General features: G+C 36.6%; 4 protein-coding genes and 1 long non-coding RNA gene across 6 annotated transcripts; 2 read left to right on the plus strand and 3 right to left on the minus strand.

Annotated features, from left to right (window-relative positions):
- The first annotated feature begins 931 nt into the window (after positions 1-931).
- LOC115445549 (protein cereblon homolog) lies at positions 932-2,426 on the plus strand. Of its 2 annotated transcripts, none has more exons than XM_030171865.2 (5): positions 932-1,013; positions 1,156-1,320; positions 1,406-1,608; positions 2,053-2,218; positions 2,293-2,426. In XM_030171865.2, the coding sequence occupies exons 2-5, from the start codon at positions 1,224-1,226 to the stop codon at positions 2,334-2,336; spliced, it is 510 nt and encodes a 169-aa protein (XP_030027725.1). In that variant the 5' UTR covers positions 932-1,013; positions 1,156-1,223; the 3' UTR covers positions 2,337-2,426. The 2 variants fall into 2 exon arrangements, with proteins under 2 accessions (XP_030027725.1, XP_030027726.1); XM_030171866.2 differs by having other exon boundaries at positions 1,001-1,067.
- A 60-nt stretch (positions 2,427-2,486) lies between these two features.
- LOC115445548 (uncharacterized protein DDB_G0287625) lies at positions 2,487-4,550 on the minus strand. Its single transcript, XM_030171863.2, has 3 exons — positions 4,306-4,550; positions 3,622-4,014; positions 2,487-3,545 (listed from the first exon to the last, which is right to left on the minus strand). Exons 1-3 carry the CDS (start codon positions 4,331-4,333, stop codon positions 2,842-2,844), a joined length of 1,125 nt encoding a protein of 374 aa, XP_030027723.2. The 5' UTR covers positions 4,334-4,550; the 3' UTR covers positions 2,487-2,841.
- A 385-nt stretch (positions 4,551-4,935) lies between these two features.
- Positions 4,936-8,701, plus strand: LOC115445547 (pleckstrin homology domain-containing family M member 1). Its single transcript, XM_030171862.2, has one exon. The coding sequence runs from the start codon at positions 5,127-5,129 to the stop codon at positions 7,275-7,277; it is 2,151 nt and encodes a 716-aa protein (XP_030027722.1). The 5' UTR covers positions 4,936-5,126; the 3' UTR covers positions 7,278-8,701.
- Positions 8,702-9,945: 1,244 nt separating this feature from the next.
- LOC115445539 (twinkle protein, mitochondrial) lies at positions 9,946-14,785 on the minus strand. The gene is made up of 10 exons (XM_030171847.2): positions 14,450-14,785; positions 13,905-14,131; positions 13,398-13,662; positions 13,091-13,238; positions 12,829-12,985; positions 12,422-12,571; positions 11,928-12,116; positions 11,162-11,350; positions 10,443-10,529; positions 9,946-10,341 (listed from the first exon to the last, which is right to left on the minus strand). The coding sequence occupies exons 1-10, from the start codon at positions 14,712-14,714 to the stop codon at positions 10,024-10,026; spliced, it is 1,995 nt and encodes a 664-aa protein (XP_030027707.2). The 5' UTR covers positions 14,715-14,785; the 3' UTR covers positions 9,946-10,023.
- Positions 14,786-17,034: 2,249 nt separating this feature from the next.
- LOC119191002 lies at positions 17,035-24,039 on the minus strand. Its single transcript, XR_005113336.1, has 3 exons — positions 23,956-24,039; positions 18,268-18,671; positions 17,035-17,842 (listed from the first exon to the last, which is right to left on the minus strand). It is a non-coding gene; the product is annotated as an uncharacterized LOC119191002 (long non-coding RNA).
- Between the last annotated feature and the right edge of the window lie 1,594 nt (positions 24,040-25,633).

Below are 25,633 nucleotides of genomic sequence, written 5' to 3' on the forward strand. Positions count from 1 at the left end.
TTTTCGTAAGTTGTTACACGGATTGCAAAGAAGGACTACGTGAGAAGAATTTGCGATTTGTGTTGTTGCTCTGTTATTAATAAAACAAAAACTAATTCAACCTAAACTTCGCAAATACTGGGTACGCCCACTCACCAACGAAAGATTTAACAGGGTTTTTAATATTATATGATGACTTAAGGGAACAGCTGCACTATTTTAAATTACCATAGGAATATTGTAACATTAGTTTTTATGCTGATCGAGCAGACTGAAAAAAAGTAACTGTAAATCACATGTGGATGCAAATGTGAACGCTCTCACTGTCATTTTGGAAATTGGCGGTAGGGCACTCCTCTACCCCTGCTGCCGCACCCACGCTCTTATGTAAAAAATACTATCTACTTCCAGCGAGGACAGTTGATGTGGGGAATTCTACGTGAGCAGAGCTCCTATTAAAAGCCTCTGTCGGAGAGGTCATCAGTGCAGGTATGCCTGCGCAGGTATTAATTGAAAGAATTGATTTTCGATCCTGCGCCGGTCGCCTGCACAGGCTCAAAAATCTGCACAGGTCTATTCCCACACATTTCGGTCTACCGGCGCAAGCATACCTGCATCGGTGGACCTTTTCGATGGACCGTAGCATGTATGGCAGCCATAAGATTCCGAGCTACTACAACGTAATGGAAATACAGTTATATTAATACTCGCACTTCATAGTGCTCGTTACGCGAATTAATATCATACCTATATCAAAGTACAGTAAACGGCACATGTCATTCAGAACTTGAATAGTCGAGCTCGCATAATGTACAAGTTGAATGAAAATATACAGTAGGTAGCTGAGATTATATGTTCTGGGTTGAAACCTTTCTATGACTTTTATTCACTACTTTACAGCCATGAAAGACATGCGGAGAAAATGTGTATAAACGGAGAGTATCCACAGCCGTAAGACCAAAGTCATAATGTCAATGTCAAATTGACGTCTTTAGTATTGTCAAATACCTACCTTCCAAATTGGTGTTTAGTAGGTACATAAGTATTTACTTTTTATCAGCTTTTTATGATTTTCTAAAAACTTATCGGTATTTATGTTTGTTTTTAATTGGCTTAGATTTATTTTGAAAAGTTGTACCATTACATCCTATGTACTTATTATTTTGTGTATCACAGTTGTTTACGTCCGGTGTCGAGGATAAAAAAAGTTGTCCATCACAGTTATTAAATTACTGATAAAAGGCATGTTTTATCTTTTACATGTAATATTACTTACATATCTTTCAAATAACTTATATTCTGCCGCTGAAAGTAGCAATAGAGGTGAAAAAAATGGGCAAGGTAAATACGGAGTTAACAGCTTCTCGATTTGTTGTTACAATGATCGGTATTATTGTTTAATATTTTTGTGTGATTTTATTCTCAGAGCTCCTTTTATGCCGTAAATGCGGCGCCGATGTTGCTGACTCCTTTTATATATTTAGTAAACCAAGTCCAGGTGCAAGAAAGACGGAAAAACAGAATTTATTTGGTAAACAAAATGTAACTGTACAAACACTAATAAATCCGTTTGGAGTAAAGTTTGAAGTGGTCACTATGGAGAAGGCTAGGTGTGATAATATCGGGCCAGTAAGTATGACATGAATTTAGCATATATAGAACTATAATATAACTAAAAACCTGCTTTTTATTGAGTATGGCATAATCCTCTAACTTTTTGAAGTTACGATGTATTGTTTATCAATTATGGCTCGCTTTAACAATAAAGCAAACCATTGTGAAGAAACCTACATACATAATTCTCCACACGAACTATGAAAAAGCAGTGGCAATTTACCATTTTCTTACTTTAATCTTCTCAGGTGCAGTGTCTAAATATTTCAGTCTCTAGTGCTTGGGGGAGTATGCAATTTATCTAACAAAAACCTGATGTCCTATTTTTGTACACACTAACTCTATAAATGGAGCATTAGTTTCAGTAGTAAAATAATTTTGTGTGGCAACTTTTATCCCTTAAAAATTTTTGCTTGCACTTTCAATGTGATTACAATTATTCATTGTGCCCAATTACAGCAACAGGGTGCAGACTCATGGTTTCCAGGGTTCACCTGGCGCATCTGTGCATGTCCACATTGCGGACAACACCTAGGCTGGACCTTTGAATCTTCTGATAAAAGGGAGAAGGATCATATAAATTCATTTCACGGACTGATATTGGCCAATGTTTTAGGAGAAAACTGTAAGTGTTTTATAGTATAATACACTGAAGTTGTGCAATTTAATGATTCTAAACTGAGTATTTTTTCTTTTCAGTTACAGATTCTCTTATAATGATGCCGAAAATGTATAAAATGTAAATTAATATTGTTAATTTATTTCAATTTGTTATGAATAAATGTTTTGTAATCTTTATATACCAATATAATAAAAACATTGAAAAGTAATAACTTTTATTTGAATACCTCTTATTGAGTAACAAAAATAGTTTTAGAAATAATAAAAAAATGTTACAGCAGTCCTTACTTATCATATTTTACATATTACTTTGTAGAGGAAGCATGTTATCAAATTGTAAGTTAGTTGCACTGTTGCAGAAAATCAATAATTAGGGTCTCACTTTTACTTAGCAAACAAAAACTTAAAACAAAAGAACTTATTAATTAAATAATTTTAACTCTACTCAAGTACAGTCTATGCTTATAAGTTATAATAATAAAATAAAACGAATTCACACAATGAATATGTAATAGAGCAATTATATATTGCTTACACCATGTTAATGCTGGTCAATGAAGGGTGAATCATTTTGGATCTTTTTTCTTTTTTTCACATTTCCATTTTCATGTCAATAACTTTTCCAAATTATGTACTAGCAAATCTTTGATGCAATGTTTGTCCTGTGGCAGCTGGTGTTGGTGTGAAATTCACACCAGTTGGTGTATCATTTGGGACATTATTGCTGTAAGTTTTACCCTGAATTGCAGCAATTTCCTTCTGTAGTTTTATGTTCAGAACTTGCTTATTAATAAAATTTCTGCTAACCCCACGATTGGCACCCCTGCCTCTGCCACGTGACCTTGTACTGCCACGTGATCTACCACCATTAGACTGCATAGAGCGATTAGATCTGTTTGACTTGTTAGAACCCATTGAATTAACACTACTGGGCCCCCTCCTTGTGTTATAACCACTGAATTGGTTATTAAGTTGTGCAAGACTTTGCTTGTTCAGGTAACCTGCATTGCCAACACTGTTACGACGCTTCCTGGCAAAATCATTGGCAACACTGACAGTCAGTTGTGAAGCTGAACTAAAAGAATTATTCCTGGACCTAGTGAATGTCTGTGACTTTATCATGTTGTTATGCATCATCATATTTTGACGTTGTTCTTTTAAAATTTGGTCAGACCTTAATCCAATATTACTATATCTATTTGTACTAATCCCTCGTCCTCTTTTAGAAATTCCTCGCTTTGCCACTGCCAAAGGTCTGCGCAGATTAGCAGCACCCCTGCGTGTAGTCACACCTAATCTGCTGTGTACATTTCCTCTATTTTGAGCTCCTCCTAAAACAATTATTTTGTTTATATATAAATAATATTTGTTTTATCATTTACTTATTTTTAAATAAAACATTTTTACCTCTGAAAGACCGCCCACTCCTGACCAACTGGGGCACCTCAGATTGCTGTAGCTCTAAGCCAGCTCTGCCTTTAGGTGTCAGACCTCTTAGTTGTGAACGAGACCTAGAGCGGGCTCGTGAATTGGACCTGCGCTGCTGTCGCGACCGCGAGCGCGATCTGTTTCTGGACTGTGAGCGTGACCGCGATTGAGAGGGTGCTCTGGGGCCGCGTGAACGGGACCTCCCTTGCCTACCACCAGGTGTGGCTGGCCGATTATTAGAACGGCCACGGTTATTGCCACCGCGACCGCGGCCTCTTCCGCCACCACGCCCGCCCCCGCGCCCTCGATTACCGCCACCTCTGCCGCGAGATCTACTGACTCTATCTTGTTGGTTTTTCTTAATAATCTCATCTGCAATCGAAATAATAGGTATGGATAATGGTTTTTGAAAGAAAATACATGAGTAAACAGTCTATTTATATTTTTGCTAAAATACGTGAAACGTCAAGTATAACGTCATTTTATAATGCATTTTACAACATGATTTTTATTCATAAAGGGAATTCTTGTAGTAAATGTTCAATGCTTTCAATTAAATTATCATTAATACGTATACACTTTGAAGGTAATTCTTTGTGTTGTAATTCCGAAAATGGATATAAGTACTATTTTTATACTTTTGTAATAGTTTGTGTTACTTACCCAGTGACATATTTACTGAATCTGCCATGATGAACTCTTATTATCTTTCAATTTTATATAAAGTAACTATTTCTGATAGCGTTAATTTACCTTTTAATGCAGTTTAGCAAAATATTGTTCAAATTCTACGCGTACTTTCGTTTAAACGAATACAGGTTATCTTCTCTTTCGGCAGCTTTATCAGTGTTGCCAATCCCATTCTAACACGAAACAGCAAAAAACTAAAAGAGTAAATAATTACATACATTACAGAATAGGAATTCTGAAACCGTCTGACTCTCTGAGTCCAATTCACTCAACATTATTTTATTCTCGATGATTTGTTTTGATTTATATCATCGCTTATTCCAATAACTTCTAGCGCTGTTTTTAAAATTGACTCACTTACAACCGTGGCGCCAAAGAGAATTATAATATATATGGCGTGGCGCTACCAAAAGGTGATGGACACTTTTTCATATATAGAAATGGTTCTCTTTGCCTCCATAACCTCCGTATAGGTCACAAACGTATAACGAAACGGTTTGGTAAACTTATTGACCATTTAGTAGGTACCATTCATTATTTTTATTTCAGAGAATACCTACTTTTTATCTTTATCTGTAGTCTTTTATATATTTTTCTTATCTGTACTCGTGTATTTACTATTTACTACTACATGACATTTGACGTTTGTTTTGCTATTGTACGAGTGTTTGTTGTGATTTGGGGTCTTTGTGGAAAAATAGATACATTTTCATTAAGACACGATAACTTCAGGCCTTTTAAGTGGTAAAAAAAGCAGTCATTTTTATCTCAGTTACTTAAACAGAGAGAAAAAAATGTCTTTTTTTAAAAACGTTACGTCTGGTTTTACAACACGCAGTCGCGATACAATACTAAAGGAAGCATTGATACACAATTTATCCGAGTGTGTGAAAGAAATACAATACAGCAACCAGTTTGAAGAGAATTTTCACAGCGTCTTGGGATCGACGGACTCTACGAACACACTTTGTACTGCGTTAGAGGCAGTATTTCTCCATGGGCTTAAAGACACTTTCCTAAGGAAAGCAAAAAACGCACTTACAGGTGATTCCGACCAGCAGCCGCAACCGAATTTTTGGCCGCTTGTGCTAGTATTATCGCACCGACAAAACATAGACCAAATATCGTCATTGCCTCAAATAAACACAGAAATAGGCCAATGTCGTGCATGGCTACGAATCGCGCTTAACGAATGCTTGCTCTCGTCGTATATGTCCACGTTGTTGCGGAATATATCTGCGGTGAAACCGTTCTACAGTAAAACTGCTTTTGTGTGTGATTCAGAGATATTGGAAGTAGCTCAAAAATTGATTGAGGGTTTGGAAACATGTATACAATTCAATTTGCCAATAAACTCAAGTTTGTTAAATTACTGGCCGGAACATGTGTTAATGTTGGCCGGCATCTGGATTCCTAAAATTAGGCAAGCTCCTATCAGTGCAGCTTTGGATGTAGCTAGTACTCTCACTGATGAAGAAGTTAAGCCAAAGTTAGCTTCTACTCCTACACATAGCTCCAATATCACAGGACTGGGGCAAATGTTTGTTCTAAATGAAGATGAAGCTTTAAATATCATACTATCCAAGAATTCTGCAGATATTATTAGAAAAACTGCTAAATTAGATCTGAATGAGGAAGGGATTGACATCAACAATGAAAAGACACCTACCAATGAGGAAGTAAATAAAGAAGATAACGCTCAATCAGCATCAGTAGATATAGAAAAACCATCAACAAGCCAAGAACCAGTTGATGAACAACCTGTATCCCCCTCCTCATTCAACTTGGATGATTTTGTTACACCTGCAGATATTGTTGTTACTGGTAACTCACTCAGTGGAAAAGGATGGTCGACAGATAACAATGATGACATGAATGCTTCAATCAATTCAAATTCATCTCATGGAAGCAGCTTGATTAAAACACCTGAGCTGAAAAGCTTGTCATCGCTTGTGGATCATTCAAACACTTATGGTGAAACATACACCACCACACCAAATTTGCGAGACATAATGAAAGATATACATCAAGAATTGAAACTCACTGCAGAAGATACTGAAATACGCAGCCTAAAAATGGATGCTGTAACCCCTGAAGACCCTTTACTTCAAGGTCTTGATTTTGAAGTTGTACCGAGCTCCACAACAGGATCTTTCACAGTTCAGGAACTCCAAAAGATGATACAACAATTAGGAACTTTATCTCGAGAACAAGGGTTGGATTATCAGAATTATCAGTGTAAAGGATGCCAAGATTTGTTGGGAAGCACTATTTCAAAAGCAAAAGTATGTGCTTATACTGGAGAATACTTCTGCTCAAACTGCATGGATCCCAATGTGTTTATCATACCTGCTAGAGTTATACACAACTGGGATTTCAAAAGATATCCAGTGTCAAAGAAATCGGCTCTCTTTCTCTTAGAATTTCAACATCACCCATGGATAGACATGAAGAAACTGAACCCAAAGATTTACTGTGGCGTTTCAGACATGGCACACTTGCAGGAACTGAGAGTACAATTAAATTTCCTCAGGGCATATATTTTCACTTGTCGGGAGCCTGTAATTGAAGAGCTGCAGAAGCGTGTGTGGCCGAGAGAATATTTGTATGAACATCTACATCTGTATACTATATCTGATTTGGCACAAATCCCTAATGGATCTTTAGTGCTACAACTGGAAAAAGTAGTACTTTTTGCAAAATCGCATGTTCTAGATTGCTGGTTATGCAGCCAAAAAGGTTTTATATGTGAAGTTTGTAGAGATCCTAAAATATTGTATCCATTTGAAACAGCTACCACATACAGGTGTGATGATTGTTCAAGTGTGTTTCATGCACAATGCCTCAATGCCAACATACCATGTCCTAAATGTAGAAGAAAGCAAAACCGTACAAATGATTCATCATTAGTAGACGCTCTGCATGCTCATTTTAAAAAGCAATAATTTGATTTTCAATAAGAAATGTATGACCTTAATATATTTGCCATAATTTACTTTATAAATAAATCCACGCTATATAGATCATAAGTAATATTTAAAACATTTTTGTTGAAATTATAGAAACATATTTATTTTCATTAGTTACTCTGTTATTCAAATATAATTATTGATTTACGTATTTTATTTTATGAGGGTAAACTACAAAATAACGTATAATCATATTTATGACTGAACATAATAACATGAAACTTCCTTTGTTATCTATTTATATATTTTTTTTGTAAATAACAAGTAATCAAATTCATTTACAATTATTGGTTAAGTGGTCTTAGTGAGTAGTACTTTTTATCACACTTAATTGCATACAAGATAAACCATTATATTAAAATCTCATTAGCTCAGAGTTAGTTGCTTGACTCAAAAATTGTGATATACCTATACTATAAATGTACCTACCTAATAATATGTCAGTAGGTCAATGTTTATTTTGCAAAATGTTATTGAAATTTATCAAGTAATCTAACCTAGATAAAGCGATACGTATTAAGAAAGCCTTCAGATTATATAACAGATTTTGTCCATAATAAATAGATTGTTACCTACTCTCAACCAAATTTGTATCTTGTGAAACCTGTTTCTCGCAATTATTCTGGGTCCCGATTCCCGGAAAGGATGTCGCTGCTCTTTCTTACACTATTTGAATTACTGTACATAACAAATAGACATGACACAAATATTCTCGCGAATAAATGGGCGCAATAGTATGTTAGGCAGAAAGCAAATATTGTTTGAATGACAAGGTTACCATTCGTCCGGAATAATAGGGACAAATCCGCTGTTCAATATAATTTTGTCTGGATATTGTCTAGCGTTTTATTTTATGATTTTATGCCTAAGTTTCGGCCAAATTACCTATTATTAAAATTAAGTAAAACAATACGCATTAAAATCATAAATCATTTTTTTCCCTATAAATGCATTGCGGCGTGTGTGCCTAGGATATTTTTTTTCCTTTTGTTATGTACTGTAATCAGAAATGTCTACATTTTATTCAAGGAATTTCTACAAATCTATCGATGAAGTGTAGAAAAAGAAAGGCAGTCTAGTGTTTCTCGAGTGTGTTTGACTTAGTTTCGATTTGCACGTGGTGGACATTTAATTTCAGTCGCGTCAGTTTTAGTTTCGGTGTCATCTGAATGCGTGCCCTTATTTGTCCTGTTTTAACAGAAGCAATGTGGGCGGAATAGTCTTTATCTGCCTATTGTATTACCTACAATAGACACTTTTCACATTCGCTTGTTTACTGCGTAGGTTCTGCAGCTGTTTGAAATTGTAATAAAGGATAACAAAGCGATAACAGTTTATCTTATTATCAAAACCAAAGGACTTAGGTATACCTATGTATAATGTTATTATTTCAATAAATATATATTTCTCTTCTAATCCTTGTTACTGCGTAATTAAGTATTCTGTGGGTATCGTACCCTACGGCTAGATTCTGCATGGCAACATTCATGGAACTAAGTATAGTACTCCAAGGCCTTAAAGTACAATTTTTAGTTAATAGTATTTTGGAATAAACTAATGAATGTGATTCATAGTGGGGAGTGGGTACGGCTAGCATATACTTGCTGCCGGAAACTATGGTCGATAGTAAATACAATATGCGTACCTGCTTACTACGTACTTACTACGTACTTACCGACCAATTTTCATTTATTTTTTTAATTAAGTTATTTCTATTGAAGTGTCAAAATTTTCTCTCATTTAATTTGAGTCCTCCCTTTGTGTAATTAGAGTTTTTTTAAAAACAAAGTTTGGTGGTGAGTATCCGATGGTTTGGTTATCACAAAACATGTTCCATACTATGTAAAATGCGCTGAGCATTTTGTTCACTAACTGCTGAAAATAGCCGCGTGTTTGTTTCTTATTAGAGAGTAATGACATATATTATTTTATATTAAATTATACTTTGATAAGTATATAATATTACACTAACATTTACATGTATTATACACAACAACATCACGCATTTTATCCCCGAAGGGGTATGCAGAGGCGCAACCATGGCACCCACTTTTCGCCAAGTGTGTTTCGTCCCATGATGTGATAGGGGGCGAGCCTATCGCCGTATCGGGCACAAATTCCAGACTCCGGGCTGATACTGAGCAGAAAAACCCAAATATCACTTTGCCCGACCTGGGATTCGAACCCAGGACCTCAGAGCGCTGCCGTACCGCGCATGCAGTACAACTACGCCACCGAGGCAGTCAACATTATGTGTACATGTACATGTATTATTATTGAAATATAATTTTAAGGTTTGGTTTAAGAGACATATTTTGCGCTGCCTATCTTGCATTCTGTCTGACAAATTGTGGTACAAATAAACTGTTTAATATTTAAATATTCTACATTTATATTGAGTACCACCGATGCGTGTGACAATATCGGCTACGTATAAATTATGTTATGAATCATAATGTGGTGAAGTCATCATATAGTTTTTTTTAACGAAATAAGGGTTTCCTTTCGTTATATTATTATTTACAGTAAGGAAAAGTTATGCACTAAATCTAATTTATACTTACATTAAACATTAGACAAGTCAGTCTGTGTAATGTCTCTGCTTACCCCGCAGGGCTCCCATACATGTAATAAAAACTGGAAATAGCAAATGTAAAGATTATTTATTTTACAAATTATGCAATTATATATACACGTGTAAATCTTATATGAAAAAGAAATATCACGTTGGATCCAAATTTAATATATCTCGAAGATAGCTGTCAGTATCCTTTGTATGCACTACTTTATTTTCATTAAATGTTCCAGAACGTCCTTTGTGTTTGGAAAAATGTTCATCATATTCTATGTAAGGCTGACTGTCGCCGGGAAAATCTCCGGATTTCTCTTGGTCGTCCTGCTTCGATTTATTTTTCTTTTTCGTTTGATAGCTGAGCGAGTCTTTGTCAAAATCTAGGGGTACTATACCGAGATCGCCGCTGTAGCGATTTTTTGCAACTTGTAAGTACTTTTTGCCACGGACTGCAGTAAGGCGTTTGTCCTGCGAAAATATTAATTATATTAATAACGTTATAATGCTAACCAGAACAAGTGTTGGTAGCCAGATGAAATTAGTTTTGACAATGTTCTTATTGTTTTTACCTGAATTATAAGTACATTATCGGCTTCTTGTGACGCCTTCGCGCTGCCGAATATAGAACTCGTCGAGAGATCTTCAGATTCGCGCTCCTTTAATATAGGAAATAAAAATACAATAAAATATTTTCATTAAAAATGTTACGACCAGCTGCAATGACACCATGGTTTATTTCCGAAGCATAGTTATACAACATGCGTCCCATTGTATTGTTTTCACTTGAGTAATTAGTACCTCACGTGTTGTACATATTTACATTAATTTTGCATGTTTCAATATGTTAAGAGATAAAGAATATGTCATTTCATAGTATGTGAACATCAGGTTTCGTTTATTATTAACACATCAATAAATTTTTCAAGTTAGCTACTACTTCATCCAATTTCAGAGAATGCGATATTACGTTATACCACAGATTGGTGGTGTCAACCATCTTGGTGCGAACCAAAAGATTCAGAAAGTCATATCTGTGCCGCGACATCACGCTGTGGAATGGTTTGCCAGCATACGTGTTCCCTCTTTTAACTTGGGGTCCTTTAAGCGGAGCGCGAAGAAGCAATTTTGCAGGCCGGCATAAATATGCCGACCGTCTGGGATGCTTGTATCTTTGGCCGGTCGGCACTTTCTAGGAGCTTCACTGCGCTTAACATCAGGTGCAGTGAAGCTACTTTACCGAGCTACAATAAAAAAAAAACAATATAAAATCTGTAATCGAAAGCTTTACCTTCCTAGGATGCATGACGAGTGTGACGTGGCAGTGCCTGGCGGTGGCGAAGGTGCGGAAGGCGGCGATGACTGCGTCCTGGCGGTGGTAGCGGTCGCCGTCGCGCTCCTCGCCCAGCCCCAGCATGAACTGCACGTTATCGACCACCACGTGCGCTATGTCGTGCATGTAGCGTGCGTGCTCCACAGCCTAACAACAATTATAATAATATCAGCCATGTATTATAATATACTGTTCCATTGCGTGGCACAGACCTCCTCTACTGTCGATAGAGGGTAGGCCCTAGTACACTACGCTGGTATAGTGAGAGTTGGCAGACTTCAGATACCTTCGAACTTATTAACGAGAACTCAAGTATGCAGGTTTAGTCACGATGTTTTCTTAAACATTCGATTCGACATTCGACTGCAGTCCGTTCCACTTTCAACAAGACTATCGCAGCTTTTTCACCATAATTAGATATCTATTGTTCTTCCTTATTGCATTTTTTTCATCAATGTCGTTAAATAATAGTACAAAAGAAACTTCCACGAAGTATAATGATTTCATATGTTTACGCGAATGTTAGACATTGAAATTAAACTACTTTTCGGATTCTATCGCGGTTTTTTATATTTTAGTTCTCTCCCGACGTTCCGAAGACTTTGCAGCCTTCATGGTCACAAGGGGAACTCGTATATTTGTAATCGTTGCGTCGTAAACACATAATACAGGAATGGTTAACATCGATCTTTCTGACATTTCATACGCTGGTTAAAAACGTTACCTCCATGACAACTTTAATTGGCTGTTGTCCGTGAAACGCGAGGTAATAGACGGGTAGTTTCTGGAACTCGTCTGCGTATTTAGGGAAGTCCTCCAGATGCTGCTCCAGGGGAACGCCGGCGAACTGATGCAGCATAGTGCGCGCGAGCCGGGAGTTGCGGATTTCAAAACTGCCCCAAAGTGTTTTAACCTGCCGAAAATATTTTATTTTGCGATAATGCTAATGTTAACTTTAAAAAATGTCGGACAATGATTGATATGAACACTCTTGGAGTGCCTTAAAAGTAACATGACTTTATATCGAGTGATTAAGATTTTCTATTCATTGTATAAGTATAATTAATGAAAAATCTTAAAAGACAGGATATTATTCATAGGCTGCTTTCAAATATTTACACTATTTACCTGTATATGACAACCAATTTTACGAGATTAAATGACAATATAAGCCTAAATGTCTGGTATGAATTATAAATGATACAATTCGTTCCGCACCCCCTGTTGTGCGAGGTCGAGCGATATTTCTGCGCAGAGCGTGGTTTTGCCGCAGCCCGTGGGCCCGGTGAGCACGGTGAGCTCGCCGCGCCGGTGCCCGCCCAGCAGCCGCGTCAGCGCCGGGAAACGACGCCACTTTATACCGCGAACCTGGATTAAACAATAAAAAAATGCTAATAATTAAAAAAAAATAATAATAATAAATAATAATAATAATTAAAACAAAACTAACTGAAATGTTCTTAAAATTTTAGGTATTATGGTAGATAAGTAGGTATTTACTTACCTACAAACTTATGGGTATGGCGGAGTGTCAGTGAATAACGTTAGGCAGTACCTACCTATAAATTGTTTAAGTCTGAACCATGGTATGTGACTTCAAATTCAAAAGTGAAACGACGATGTACCTTATCGATGTTAGTGAGTTCTGAGTAGACGTCGTCGCGCAAAGCCGCAAACGTGGTAATGGATCGGTGCGCGGCGGGCTTCGCATCCGCCACCAGTGTCTTGAGCGACAGGCCCGCCGCCGCCGCCTCCGATGCAGTCACCAGCCCGTCTGTAGGTCTTCATGAAGAGATTAATTTATATACATAACTATTTTTGGTAAATTTATGTTCCACTGCCTTGTTATATATGCTACACACACAAACAAATATAAAGTATATTAACCTTACAAATCGACATCTCTCTTCACCCAATTTCTCGGCTACTGCACGCATGTTGTCCCAATCACCCCAGAGACATAACTTTTGGTACGCCTCTAGCGTTGGTAGTACAAGAGGAGGCAGACTGCAGTTACTTAACCATATTAGTGTCCCTTAAAATCAAAAACACATTGTTTAAATGTGCTTAGCCAGTAGTACAAGAAAAAAGGCAGGATGTATAATACTTCATGGTATGGGGTTATTTAAAAAAAAAAGTTTTACAGAACAAAGAATAATTTGCAATAGTATAGAATTTAGATAATGCTACCAACCTGGAACCTTTTGTGCTGCTAAATTAATAACATCTTGTATACTTGGCACAAGTATTGCTTGATCAGTGCGTCCCACTTTTGGTGCCTTACATGAAAACAAGCCAGCATCATGCAAGCCATAGCATTCTGTTTCCTCTTCCTTCCCAGCTTGTAACTTGCGGTAACCAACTACCTTATCTAAAGAATTCTTTAATGGGAAATATAATACTGTACGGTCAGGGGACACCCTCACATCTGATAGGGTCTTTCCGGCATCAGAATGAAACTGGAAAGAAATTTAAGCTGTTCATAAATACTAAACAGATATATGGGTCTATAGCTGTATCTATAGATATATGGGCTACTTGATGATTGTTACATAAAATCTGTTTAAGGATAGGCTGGCAATTTCCTTATAGCTAAAGTCCTATTTTAACAAATCAGTCTCTCATTATATTGTTTAAGAAATAAGAGCATAAATCATATTTCAAGATTCCACATTGCAGTGTAAATTTTTTTAATACTTACAGGGAATTCAAATAATCTAAATAATTCTTGTAATTCTGTTTCATTAATCCTTGATATTGAAGTGGTGGTATCTAATACTAGTTGCCAGTCTTTTTCAAACTTTTCTGAAGTTTCTTGACATTTTTCTATAAAATCTTTAACCACTGCCTCAACTTTTGCTTTTTTCACCAGCCTTTCCAAAATATTCCAGTCTCCATGAACATTGCATTTGGGACACACAAAATATCCTAAAAAATATTTTAGGAATAACATTATAGGTACTTAATTACTTCTGTATAATTTTTAAGATACACCAATTTAAGTTTAACTGCATGTCATCTTAGAATAAGTCTTATTTAGTTTCAAACAAAATAATAAAATTGTACTGCAAAAAGGGTGCAATTTGAAAATCATTAAGCAATAATTATTACTTTGTAAAATTAGTCCATTTGAAAATTTAGATAACTATGTGTAATAATAAAAATATTCATTTTCATACACAAATAGGAATTTAATATTTGAGCACACTATGCTATGCGGTAGGTTATGTTTATAAAAATACTTACCAGTGGTTTTATTAACATACACTTTGTTGTCTGTGCATTTTTGATCGGAAGAACAAATGCAGCATTTTGTAGTAAGTGAGGTAAAGCCATCGTGAACTGCATAGCCTTTTTGTCTCAATAATTTTCGTATATCTGTTATTGTTACTTTGGGAATATCACTTAATCCTACATTGTGTATTTTTCGCAAATAAATTGGAGATTCCGTTAAGGCTCTTACAGTTTTTAAAATTTTGTAATAATTACTTTTTCTCTTAAATAGTAACATTTCACTTAAAAATTCTACAAGTAAACATGACCTCAAAATTTGTTTTGACGTTTCACATTGTAATCTTTGACATTTCGTGATAACTGATAACAGTACGTTTCTATACATGCAGAAAAACAACTTCAAATTGCATTTATAATACTTTCATTTGTATTTAGTATTTTTTATAAGGATATTCGGGTAAGAAAAAATATTTTTGTATTTACTTGGGTTTATTTACATGGAACCATAAACAACACATCATCGCAACAATAAAACTTGGTCCAGAAGAAGTTGTATTTTGGTTGCAATTATCGTTTCTGATGTTGTGACTGAAAGGAATAGAAACTCTCTTTGGTCCTAAATTCAAACACGAAACAGTTTAAAGATCCTACACACTGTTGCGATCCATAACGCTGTTTGTACAACGCTAGGTGCCATCTATTTATAAAGTCTGATTAGAATCTCAAATATTTCCCACAGAAGGAAATCATCGGGATAAAAGTACATTACTAATATAATATAAATTTATTTTAAGACATAGACCAACATAGACTATCTGTGTTGCAAATTTAATGTAAATCCTTTTAGAGGTTTCTGCGTTTATACGACAAATATCCAAACCCTTTCACAACTCTGTTCACAACCATTGACATTTAAGCGCGGGAAACTTCGGATCGTGGCGGACGTACTTTTTATATTTCTGATTATCGTTAAATAAGTTTGTAAATATTTCCTATCATCTGGGTTGTAATTATTTGTAAATTTTGTAGTTTAGTGATTTAGTAATTAGTGCATATAATATTTTGTCATTTGGTAAGTGTAAATATATTATTTATTAAGTAGTAGGTGTAATGAATTCACCGCCTGATCCGGGGGTTTGTCCCCGGCAGGCAATTTGTGTAACAATTACATCAATAGAAAAGAGCAAACTCCTAAACCACAATACATTTCTGAATCTGGTATGGAGACAGACGGCTCGACGTCGACTAGGCCAATTAAACGCAGTCGTCGTTTGATATGTAAAAATGTAATAAAAAGACGTAAGCATGATAATAATTCTACAAACACATCTGGTTGCGATTGTGCTGATACTTCACAAACGCAACCAATAGTTATATGTTCAAATGAGTTGACAACACAAACAATTCCCGCCCAAACAGTGGGCCGTAAACTTTATGAAAAAAATGATTGCGCGCCATATCTATTACATGTGCAGAAGATTACAGTTGGAGAAAATGATGGTGCTATCCTCCATCCTCTTGCATTTGGAAAATTCTTAAAACGAAATGAGTTCAAAAATATAATTAATGGGAGCGTAAAAAGGATTGGAAGAAATAAAATAGCCATGGCTTTTTCTTCTCATATTGATGCCAATTCTTTTATTTGTCATGAAAGTCTTAATAAATCTAATTTAAAGGCATTTATCCCAACATTCAATGTAACTCGTATGGGGTTGGTACGTGGAGTTCCTGCCGAATGGTCTCCAGAGGAGGTTTTAGAGAACACCTCTGTTCCCATTGGCTGTGGGCCTATTTTAAAAGTGAGGCGTTTAAATTTCAAAGCTATTATTGAAGGCTCAACTGTGTTTTAACATTTGATGGGCAAGTTCTACCAAAAAGAATTTTTATTTGTTACAATGCACTGCCTGTGGACCTTTACATCTATCCTACAATACAATGTTTTAATTGCTGTCGGTTTGGTCACACAAAAACTCAATGCAGATCTAAACCCCGCTGCTATAAGTGTGGAGACAATCATACTGCTGAATGTTGTGATATAGCTGAGGGAAGTGCTTCCTGTTGCTTATGTTCTGGATATCATTATGCTACTAGCAAATTATGTCCTGAGTATGAACGCCAAAAACAAATTAAGTCGCATATGGCTCAGAGTTCAATTTCTTATGCTGAAGCCAGTAAACATTTTCCACCAGTTTCCAAATCTTTTGCAGACACACTTATTTCCCGACCATCTCATGATCCAAGTGTTCCCGAACCTGTTGTCTTGAGGCAGCAACAGTTTAGCAGTTATAAAAAAACTATTTTCCGGAAACCACACTCGCCAGTCACTCCTACTAAGGGATACAACAAAGAAGCACATAATAATATATTGAAAGATTTTAAAATTCCTGAACCCACCAATGGATGTGGTTTTAATAATAATACACAAGATCCCCAGTCTAAACAGTTTAATGTAAAAGAACTTATTTCAGCATTGATTACTATTATTACACATTTTAATTTATCACCGTCCAACGTTGCTCCTCTTTTTAAATAAGTCTTTTCCTCATCTCTTTCCCAAAATGGACAATCTGAATCTAATAATACAATGGAATTGCCGCAGTATAACCAATAAAAAGTGAATTAATTTATTTAATTAATAAATATGAGCCATGGGCTTTTGCTCTTTCTGAGACATGGCTCAAACCAAACTATACCTTCAAAATTAATGGTTATAGTATAATCAGAGAAGATAGACAAGATGGGTATGGTGGTGCTGCCATACTCATTAAAGACTCAGTGCCATATTCAGTAATTTCTCTTCCTTCACATAGCGATGAAATATCTATAGTGGCTCTAAATGTCAATAACATTTGTCTTGTTTCTGTTTATATCTCTCACCCTTCACTTCCTTTACTTCATGAAATTAATAACCTTATATCCTTTCTTCCCCAACATTTCCTGTTGTTGGGAGATTTCAATTGTCATCATCAATCTTGGGGTAGCTCTATATCTAATCAGTATGGTGAAGAGCTTCTGGAGATATTAGATATGCACAACCTATGTGTATTAAATTCAGGCACACCTACTCGTCGTAACACTCCTAACAACACCAATCAGAGTGCATTAGATCTATCTATTTGCACCCCAAACTTTGCATCTTTTCTTACTTGGTCTACTTTATCCTCTTCATTTGGCAGTGATCATTTCCCAATTAAAATCACATTTCCTTCTCCATACAGCAATGTGCCACCAAAAAAGCCTCTTTTAAAATATAAACTGCCAAATAAATGCAGTGAACTCTGGACGAAATTTAGTAAAAAGGTAGACAGTCAGCTTTCTTCTCTTCCCGAGGTCACCAATGGCAAGGAACAGATGTGTGCTGAAGCTTTAGCAAAATTCTTTGTACCGCCGCTGATGACTTATTTCCTGTGAATAGTAATTCAAAAATTAGAAAAATTCCAATGCCTCCCTGGTGGGACATTGACTGCACTAGTGCTGTTAAACAACGTAAGCAGGCAGAAGTGCAATACAATCTTAATATGTCTCAAGAAAACTTTGAACTCCTTTCCAAAGTAATTGCTGAAACACGTAAACTATTCAAAATGAAAAGAAAGAAGGCTGGCATAGTTTCTGTGCCTCTATTTCTCCCAATACACATCCTACTATTGTTTGGAATAATATTAAACGTTTTAGATCTGTCTCGGTGAACCCTTCTCCCCGTATTCCGGAATCATTAGCTAACGACTTCTTGGATAACCTGGCTCCTCCGTGGGTTCCTCAGGAGTTTATTTTGAAACCAATGTCTATATCTATCTGCAAAGATGTTGATGACTGGTCGGCCTTAAAATTACCATTTCACATTGACGAATTAAAAGGTGTTGTCCAGAATACTGTAGATTCTACTCCTGGATTTGATGGCATCCCATACTCTTTTATATCCCATCTGAGTGATAGCGCTCTTCAATACTATCTTCTTCTTCTTCTTCTTTGATTACTGGCGACGAGCTTGATTATGAAGCTATTCCGCCAATGTCACGTTGTTTCAGACTGCAGATTACTGAGGTATTAATCTGGGTATTAAAGTTGAATGTCTTTATGATGAAGACTTTTGTTAATGGGAGAAGATAAACGAAGGGGATTTGACAGTTCCATAGAGAATATAACCACTACGTTAAGACAGTTCTTGAGTGACAGTTGACTCTCTTTTTTTCCCTCGTAGCGTATTGAATTGATGTTTTCCCCAAATGTTAGTGATCTACAACAACATGTATATGATAAGTAGACATCACGCATATAAATATGATTTCAAACCAATAAATAAATAACACCACATGCATTAGATATAACTAAACGTACAGAAACATTTGGCACTTATGACTAAAAGTTAGAAAGGACTTTAGACTTAGACAGTTACCTATGTTATAACTTTATTTTGTTAATTTCTATAAATTTACATAGCTGTCTAACAAAGGGAGAGTCTACTAAGGAGAGGATACACTTGAAACTAGTGGGGCGGGAGACGTTATCAGGAAGAATATTATATAGGGGATATCGTAATTTGGGACAATTAAAGAATAAATGATCGGCGCTTCCTTCCTCCAAGCCACATTCACAAAGTGAATGGTCTCTAACCCTTAATTTTGCCAGATGAATCGGGGTGCATGCATGGCCGAAACGAAGACGACAGATAGTGGAAATAGCAGTTTTGTCCAATTGACGGAACTTGAAAACCATGGTTTGACTGGGATATCTGGAACAATGTCTCCATAGTATTTTCCCTTCACCGATTTAGATACCCGCCACTGCTCATTCCATGTGCGAGTTAGTCGAGTAAGGGACAAAAGACATAAGTCTTGGCTGAAGTAATTGTAGTATTCCAAGGAACCACTCTGAGTCGCAAATTTTGCACAGGAGTCCACAGTTTCATTGCCATGAATCCCTTCATGACCCGGAATCCAGGCCAGTACTATTTTAAGGTTATGTAGAGCACACTCAAACAATGTCTGTCTTATTTTCAAGGTAATAGGGAATTTAGATTTGGAGCGGAATGGATTGGACATTATGGCCTGAAGACTACTTAAAGAGTCGGAAAAATTATAGATTTATCTAATTTATGCGATTGGGCAAATCGAACAGCTTCAAGTATTGCTATAGATTCTCCTGTAAATACAGAGGTACAGGGAGGAGATTTAAAAGAAAGTATGATGCGTGAATTAGGAATCCAAACAGCCGAACCCACGCACGCGTCATCTGATAATTTAGAGGCATCGCAAAACATTGGTAACCAACCCTCCCATTTTGAATTCAATATCTCATTAAAAACAATGTTTGCCTCAATTGTACCTTTATTTATGCCGAAATTGAGAAGGACGGATGGTTTAAAAATTAGGGCCTTATAAGGAAGGGAGTACAAAGGACTAAGTGAGGATTGGAACGTTGGGCAAGATAATTGAGAAAAACTGCGGAAACTAAGAAGAAGACAAGGCATGGACCGTGGATTACTTGGAAGTGACTGTGAAAGAGTTCTAAGTTTATCTAAAAGAGGGTGAGAAGTAGATTGAACAATTTTAAAGAAAAATCTGTCACACAGGTACTGGCGACGGATATGAAGGGGGGGTTCAACGCACTCCACTTGCATGGCATTGATAGGAGTAGATTTCATAGCCCCCATAATTATACGTAAACATCTAGCTTGTATTTTATCCAAACTATTCAAACCTGCCTTATTACAATGGTCTAGCAGAAAACAGCCGTAATCCAGGTGACTTCTGATAATTGCATTGTATAGCAATTTTTGAGAGTAAGGATGTGACCCCCACCAAACTCCAGACAGGGAACGCAAAATGTTAATCATTTTTTCACATTTTTGGGAAATGTAAAGGCAATGGGGGATACCAGTCATCCTCGAATCTAGTATAATGCCTAGAAATTTAGTTTGATAGACCTGAGTAATGACTTCGTCATCAATAAGGATTTTAACAGGGTGAATAATTCTTTTTTTTGTAAACAACACTGAATTGCATTTTGATGTTGATAGGGTGAGACCATGAACATTTAACCAATCACCCAGATATGCTAGTGCCTGGTTTAAGTCAGATTCTACACAGTGGATAAATTTGGAAGATGAGTAAAGTACGAGGTCATCTGCGTATTGTAGGACTTGACAGTAACTGTTCACCACTACATCAAGATCATAAGTATAAATGTTGTAAAGCAGAGGACTCAGTACTGAACCTTGAGGTAGGCCTTTCCAGACAGTTCTAGGGGTAAGAATGTGTTATTGATTTTAATTACCACTGATCTGCTCGTCATCAAATTAAATATGAAATGTACCATCTTCTCAGGGACACTCAGCTTTAGAAGTTTTTCTCTGAGAACCGGAAGAAGAACATTATCATATGCAGAAGTGATGTCTAAAAAGACACCTAAAAGTACTTCTTTGTTTTGGAAAGAGCGGTAAATATCAGTTGTAAGAATGCTAAGACTGTCTAGAGTACTCATTCCTTTCCTGAATCCAAACTGCGTATCTGACAATTTGCCTGAGTTCTCCATGAACCAATCCAATCGATGTTTGAGCAAATGTTCTGAAATTTTAAGTAATATAGAGGAGAGGGCTATGGGTCTATATGAAGAAGAGTGAAGAGGATTTTTACCTGGTTTGAGGAGAGGAATAATAATTTGTGTTTTCCATGCATCGGGAACAACACCAGTTTCAAAAAAATGATTAATCAGTTTTAGGTAAAACTGTTTGCAGTTATCATTAGCTCTTGTCAAGAATGAATAGGGAATGCCATCAAGCCCAGGAGAAGAGTCGACAAGGCCGTCTAAAGACAATTGCAATTCTTCAAACGAAAATGGGGATGCTAGGGGGTGAGTTGAAGGAAGAGGAGGATATAAGAGGGGAAGACAGGAAAAGTCTGGGACTGAAGGAGGGGCAATTTTAGAAGCAAATGAGTCGATCCAAGGGGAAGGATCATTGGATGGGGTATTAGAAAAATTACGAGCAGATCTAAACCTTTTATTTGACTCCAAACATATGATGAAGGGAATTTGGGTGACAGACTTTCGCAAAACCGCATCCAACCCTGCTTTTTAAGGGATAATAATCTGCGGAACGGGCCGCCATTTGTTGAAAAGAGATGAAATTCTCTGTCGTCATTGAAGAGTTATATTTAATTTCAGCTTTGTGGCGTTGGTGAATAATGCTCGTGCACTCTGCATCCCACCATGGCGGCGACTTTTTGGATGATTTGCCTTTTTTAAGTGGAATGTGAGAGTCTGCAGACGAAGAAATCGCCTCAACGAATTTATTATATGCATCTAAAGGGTGTAAATTACTATTGCCAGATATAACTTTTAATTGAGAATCGAGGGATGCTACATATGATGGCCAGTCAGCCGCAGATAAACGATATTTGAGGAGAGGGGAGAAGGGATTTTGAAGAGGAAAATTAAGTGGGACGGAGATAATAATTGGAAAATGGTCACTGCTAAAACTGTGGGGACTTATTTCCCAATGTAGTAGAGACGCAAGAGATGCAGAACAAATGGATAAATCTACAACACTCTTTGGATTCTGAGAAGGGTAAACACGACGGGTAGGAGACCCATCATTGATAACACAAAAATTAAAATCATCCAATATTTCGAGAAGAGGAAAGGAGACACGGTCACACCGATAGGACCCCATGATGTATGGTGGCAATTAAAATCGCCCATGATTATAATAGGACTAGGAAGGGAAGATAAAATAGAACGAAGTTCAAGGAATATGAAGGAAGAAGGATGAGGGATGTAAATAGAAACAAAAGAAATGTTAAAACACCTCACAGCCACGACATTAAAGTTTTGACTATGAGGAGGAACAGCTAACTGGGTATAAATGAGGGACTGACTTACAAATAAAGCACTTCCCCCATAGCCATCGTCCCTGTCATCCCGAAAACCTGCAAACCCAGGGACTCGAAAATGAGAGCCAGGGACAAGCCAAGTCTCGGAAATAGCAAGGATAGATGGGGAATATTTAGAAATCATAAGAGAAATTTCATGATTCTTATTGCGGATACTCTTACTGTTCCACTGAAGAATCTTTATTGGATCCATTGTTAACAAGGGAAAAAATTAATTGTAATTTATTGGCAACGTTGGTCGGTAAGCAATCAGAATATGTGGATATAATAGTGAATACTAGATTTATAAGACCTTCTAGAAGGTTACTTTCTGGGAGAGAGTCATCTACAGGAGTATTCAAAGCGCAGCCATTTGGTTGTGAAGAGGCAGGATCAGAAGTAATATCAGAATGTAACACTCTATTATAGCTCTTACCTAATGGGGCTCGGGATCGAGGGGAGGAGAAAGTAGTTTTATTGTATGAAGAACGTTCAGGAGGTGAATTATTGGGTGAAGGAGAAGGCATATTAATTGGGGAAGATAGATTAGGAGCAGCTTTGATAGCTTGTGAATAAGAGTTATTAGGTTTAAAATGGGAGGATGCCATGTCGTAAGACACATTGTCCCTAGACATGAGCATTTTTATATTTTTTTGTCTGTCATGTTCAGGACAGCTTTTGTGTGTGGCAAAATGACTACCAGAACAGGAAGTACATTTAGCAGATTGCATGTCCACCGAGCATGAGTCACCTGGGTGTGGAAGAGAACATTTATAACATCTAGTTTTTGACCGACATTGGTTTTAATGTGACCAAAACCGCAGCAGTTAAGACATTGAATTGTGGGAAGTATATATATATCCACAGGAAGAGAGTTATAGAAGTAATATACGTAAGAGGGTAATTTTGTGACAGAAATGTAATTACAATAGTTTGAGTTGGTAGCCAACTAGGAGCACCATCTGTAATTACCTTTCTGCTGAGTCGTCTCCTTTAATTGCTTTACCACATCCATCTGGAACTTCTATGTATTTAATGAAGTCATCCATGGAAACCTCAACAGGAATTCCTCGAACTACTCCCAACCGGGTTAACATTGTATGAGGGATTGAAGAAACATAATTATTGAGTGATAAAGTAGGATTAATTAAAAAATTATTTGCGTCAACAGCAGTAAGAAATTCAATAGAAATTCTATTGCGACCCACTTTTTTTACCCCATTTTTCATTATGTTTGGTATTTTATGCTTGAACAAAAACTGGCCAAAATTAATGGGTCTGATGGTCGATCCAGATGAAGGATCAGTTTCAACACGAGACACATGAACGATAAATGGTCCTGTGCTTGAATCAGGGTAAGAACTCAAAAGTTCCTTGTAACTTGTGTGAGTGAATGAGGTTTAGAATGGAAGGGCAATCTAGGAGCCCTTGTGCTGACATATTGTTTTTGGGAGGGATGATTGTCTCCGCGGAGTCAGCGATTTGGCGTTTATAGGCCGATTGTCTAGCCACACTAGTATCAGGGTGGGGAGGAAATAACATCCATAGCAACCGTTTGGGAAATATCCGGGGATCGGGGTCGGAGGTGATATGTCCATTGTTACTATATGAGATAGTAACAAGGACTAATTAATACACAAAAACACTTACCGACACCACTAAGAATATACAGAACACAATTCAATAGGAATTATAGTAATATAGAGATTTCCTGATTTTTAAAAGGTTTAAATACAGAATCCCACTGACTCGTGTATCAGCTACCCTCCAAAAAACCAATACTATCTTTCATTTTATTAATTTTATAATGTCAACACGGAAGCATTCCCCAATGTGGAAACGTCATATTGTGACATGAATTCTTAAACCTCACAAGTCTCCAACCGATATTTCCTCATACCGACCTATAATCCTATCCTCAGTCTTAATGAAACTGGCAGAACATTTAATTAAAATCGGCTTGATTGGTATGTTGAGAGTAGAGGTTTCTGGCAAATTCCCAATTTGGCTTGAAAAGGAAAAAGTACTTTGGACTGCCTCAGCATTTTTACACGACAGACACCATGTCTTTTCAAAAATTGTTCTACGGTACAGGCTGTATTCCCAGACATTAATGGCGCTTACGATAATATAGAAAAATTACCACATCTATCAGCCAGTGTGAAAACCAGTTCACCCGACACGCGTTTGAAAGGTTTACCGCAAGGATCAGTTTAAGCCCCTTGTTATATAATATTTATGCCTACGATTTAGAATCTTATATTACTAATGGCGTTAAAGTTTACAATATGCAGATGACTTGCTGTTATATTACTCTTCCGATTCAATTGAGCACGCATGTTCAGTCCTTAATTCTTCATTAATTTCCTTATCGTCATGGCTTTTTAAAAATGGTTTAGATCTTTCCCCATCAAAGTGCGCATCCGTAGTTTATACCAAAAAGAGAACTCTACCTACAATTAATATTGTATATAATAACATTCCAATTCCAGTTAAAAGCGCTTTTAAGTATTTGGGTGTTTTATTGGACTCTAAACTGTCTGGGACTGCTCACTGCGATTATGTTGCTAACAAAGTGGAGCGTCATATAAACATGTTACGATGTCTTAGTGGGAGTATGGTGGGGTGCGCACCCACAATCTTTAAAACTAGTATATAACGCCATTATTAGAAGTATTTTTGATTATGGTTCATTTGTTTGAACCCGGCAATATAAATGCTTTTAAAAAATTAGATCGCCTACATTCAAAATGCTTACGCATTATATCAGGGGCAATGAGATCAAGTCCAATCAACGCCCTGCAAGTTGAATGCGGTGAATCTCCTCTTTTTCTTAGGAGACAATTTCTTTCAGATAAATATTTATTCAAAATTATTCAGTTTTCAAACCATCCTCTCATTCCGCTACTAGAATCACTCCAATGCATTACCTGAATAAACCATCTCATAAATCTCTTCCGTGCATAATAATAAGTTTTCATAAATTTCTTGCTATTACCGCGCTAACTTACTGTTATAACCGGCTCGCTATATATAACAATAGCTTTAGTTCATTAATTTTCACTCCTAAAATATTTTATATTCTATTGATAAAAAATCTGGTAGTGCTAGGGCTGCATTTAACGAAATCCTTGCTGAACGTTTTGAGGGTTTTCACCACTTATATACAGATGCTTCCAAAATAGGCCCACTGGAATGCGTTGGGATTGGTGTTTTCCACGCACAATTTAATATTGTGCAAAAAATTAAACTTCCTATGGAATCCTCTGTTTTCACAGGAGAATGTTTGGGTATATTAAGGGCCATAGAATATATTCTTCTATTTAAA

Source organism: Manduca sexta, chromosome 28 (genome assembly GCF_014839805.1).
Source record: "Manduca sexta isolate Smith_Timp_Sample1 chromosome 28, JHU_Msex_v1.0, whole genome shotgun sequence".
In the NCBI taxonomy this organism is placed as follows: domain Eukaryota; kingdom Metazoa; phylum Arthropoda; class Insecta; order Lepidoptera; family Sphingidae; genus Manduca; species Manduca sexta.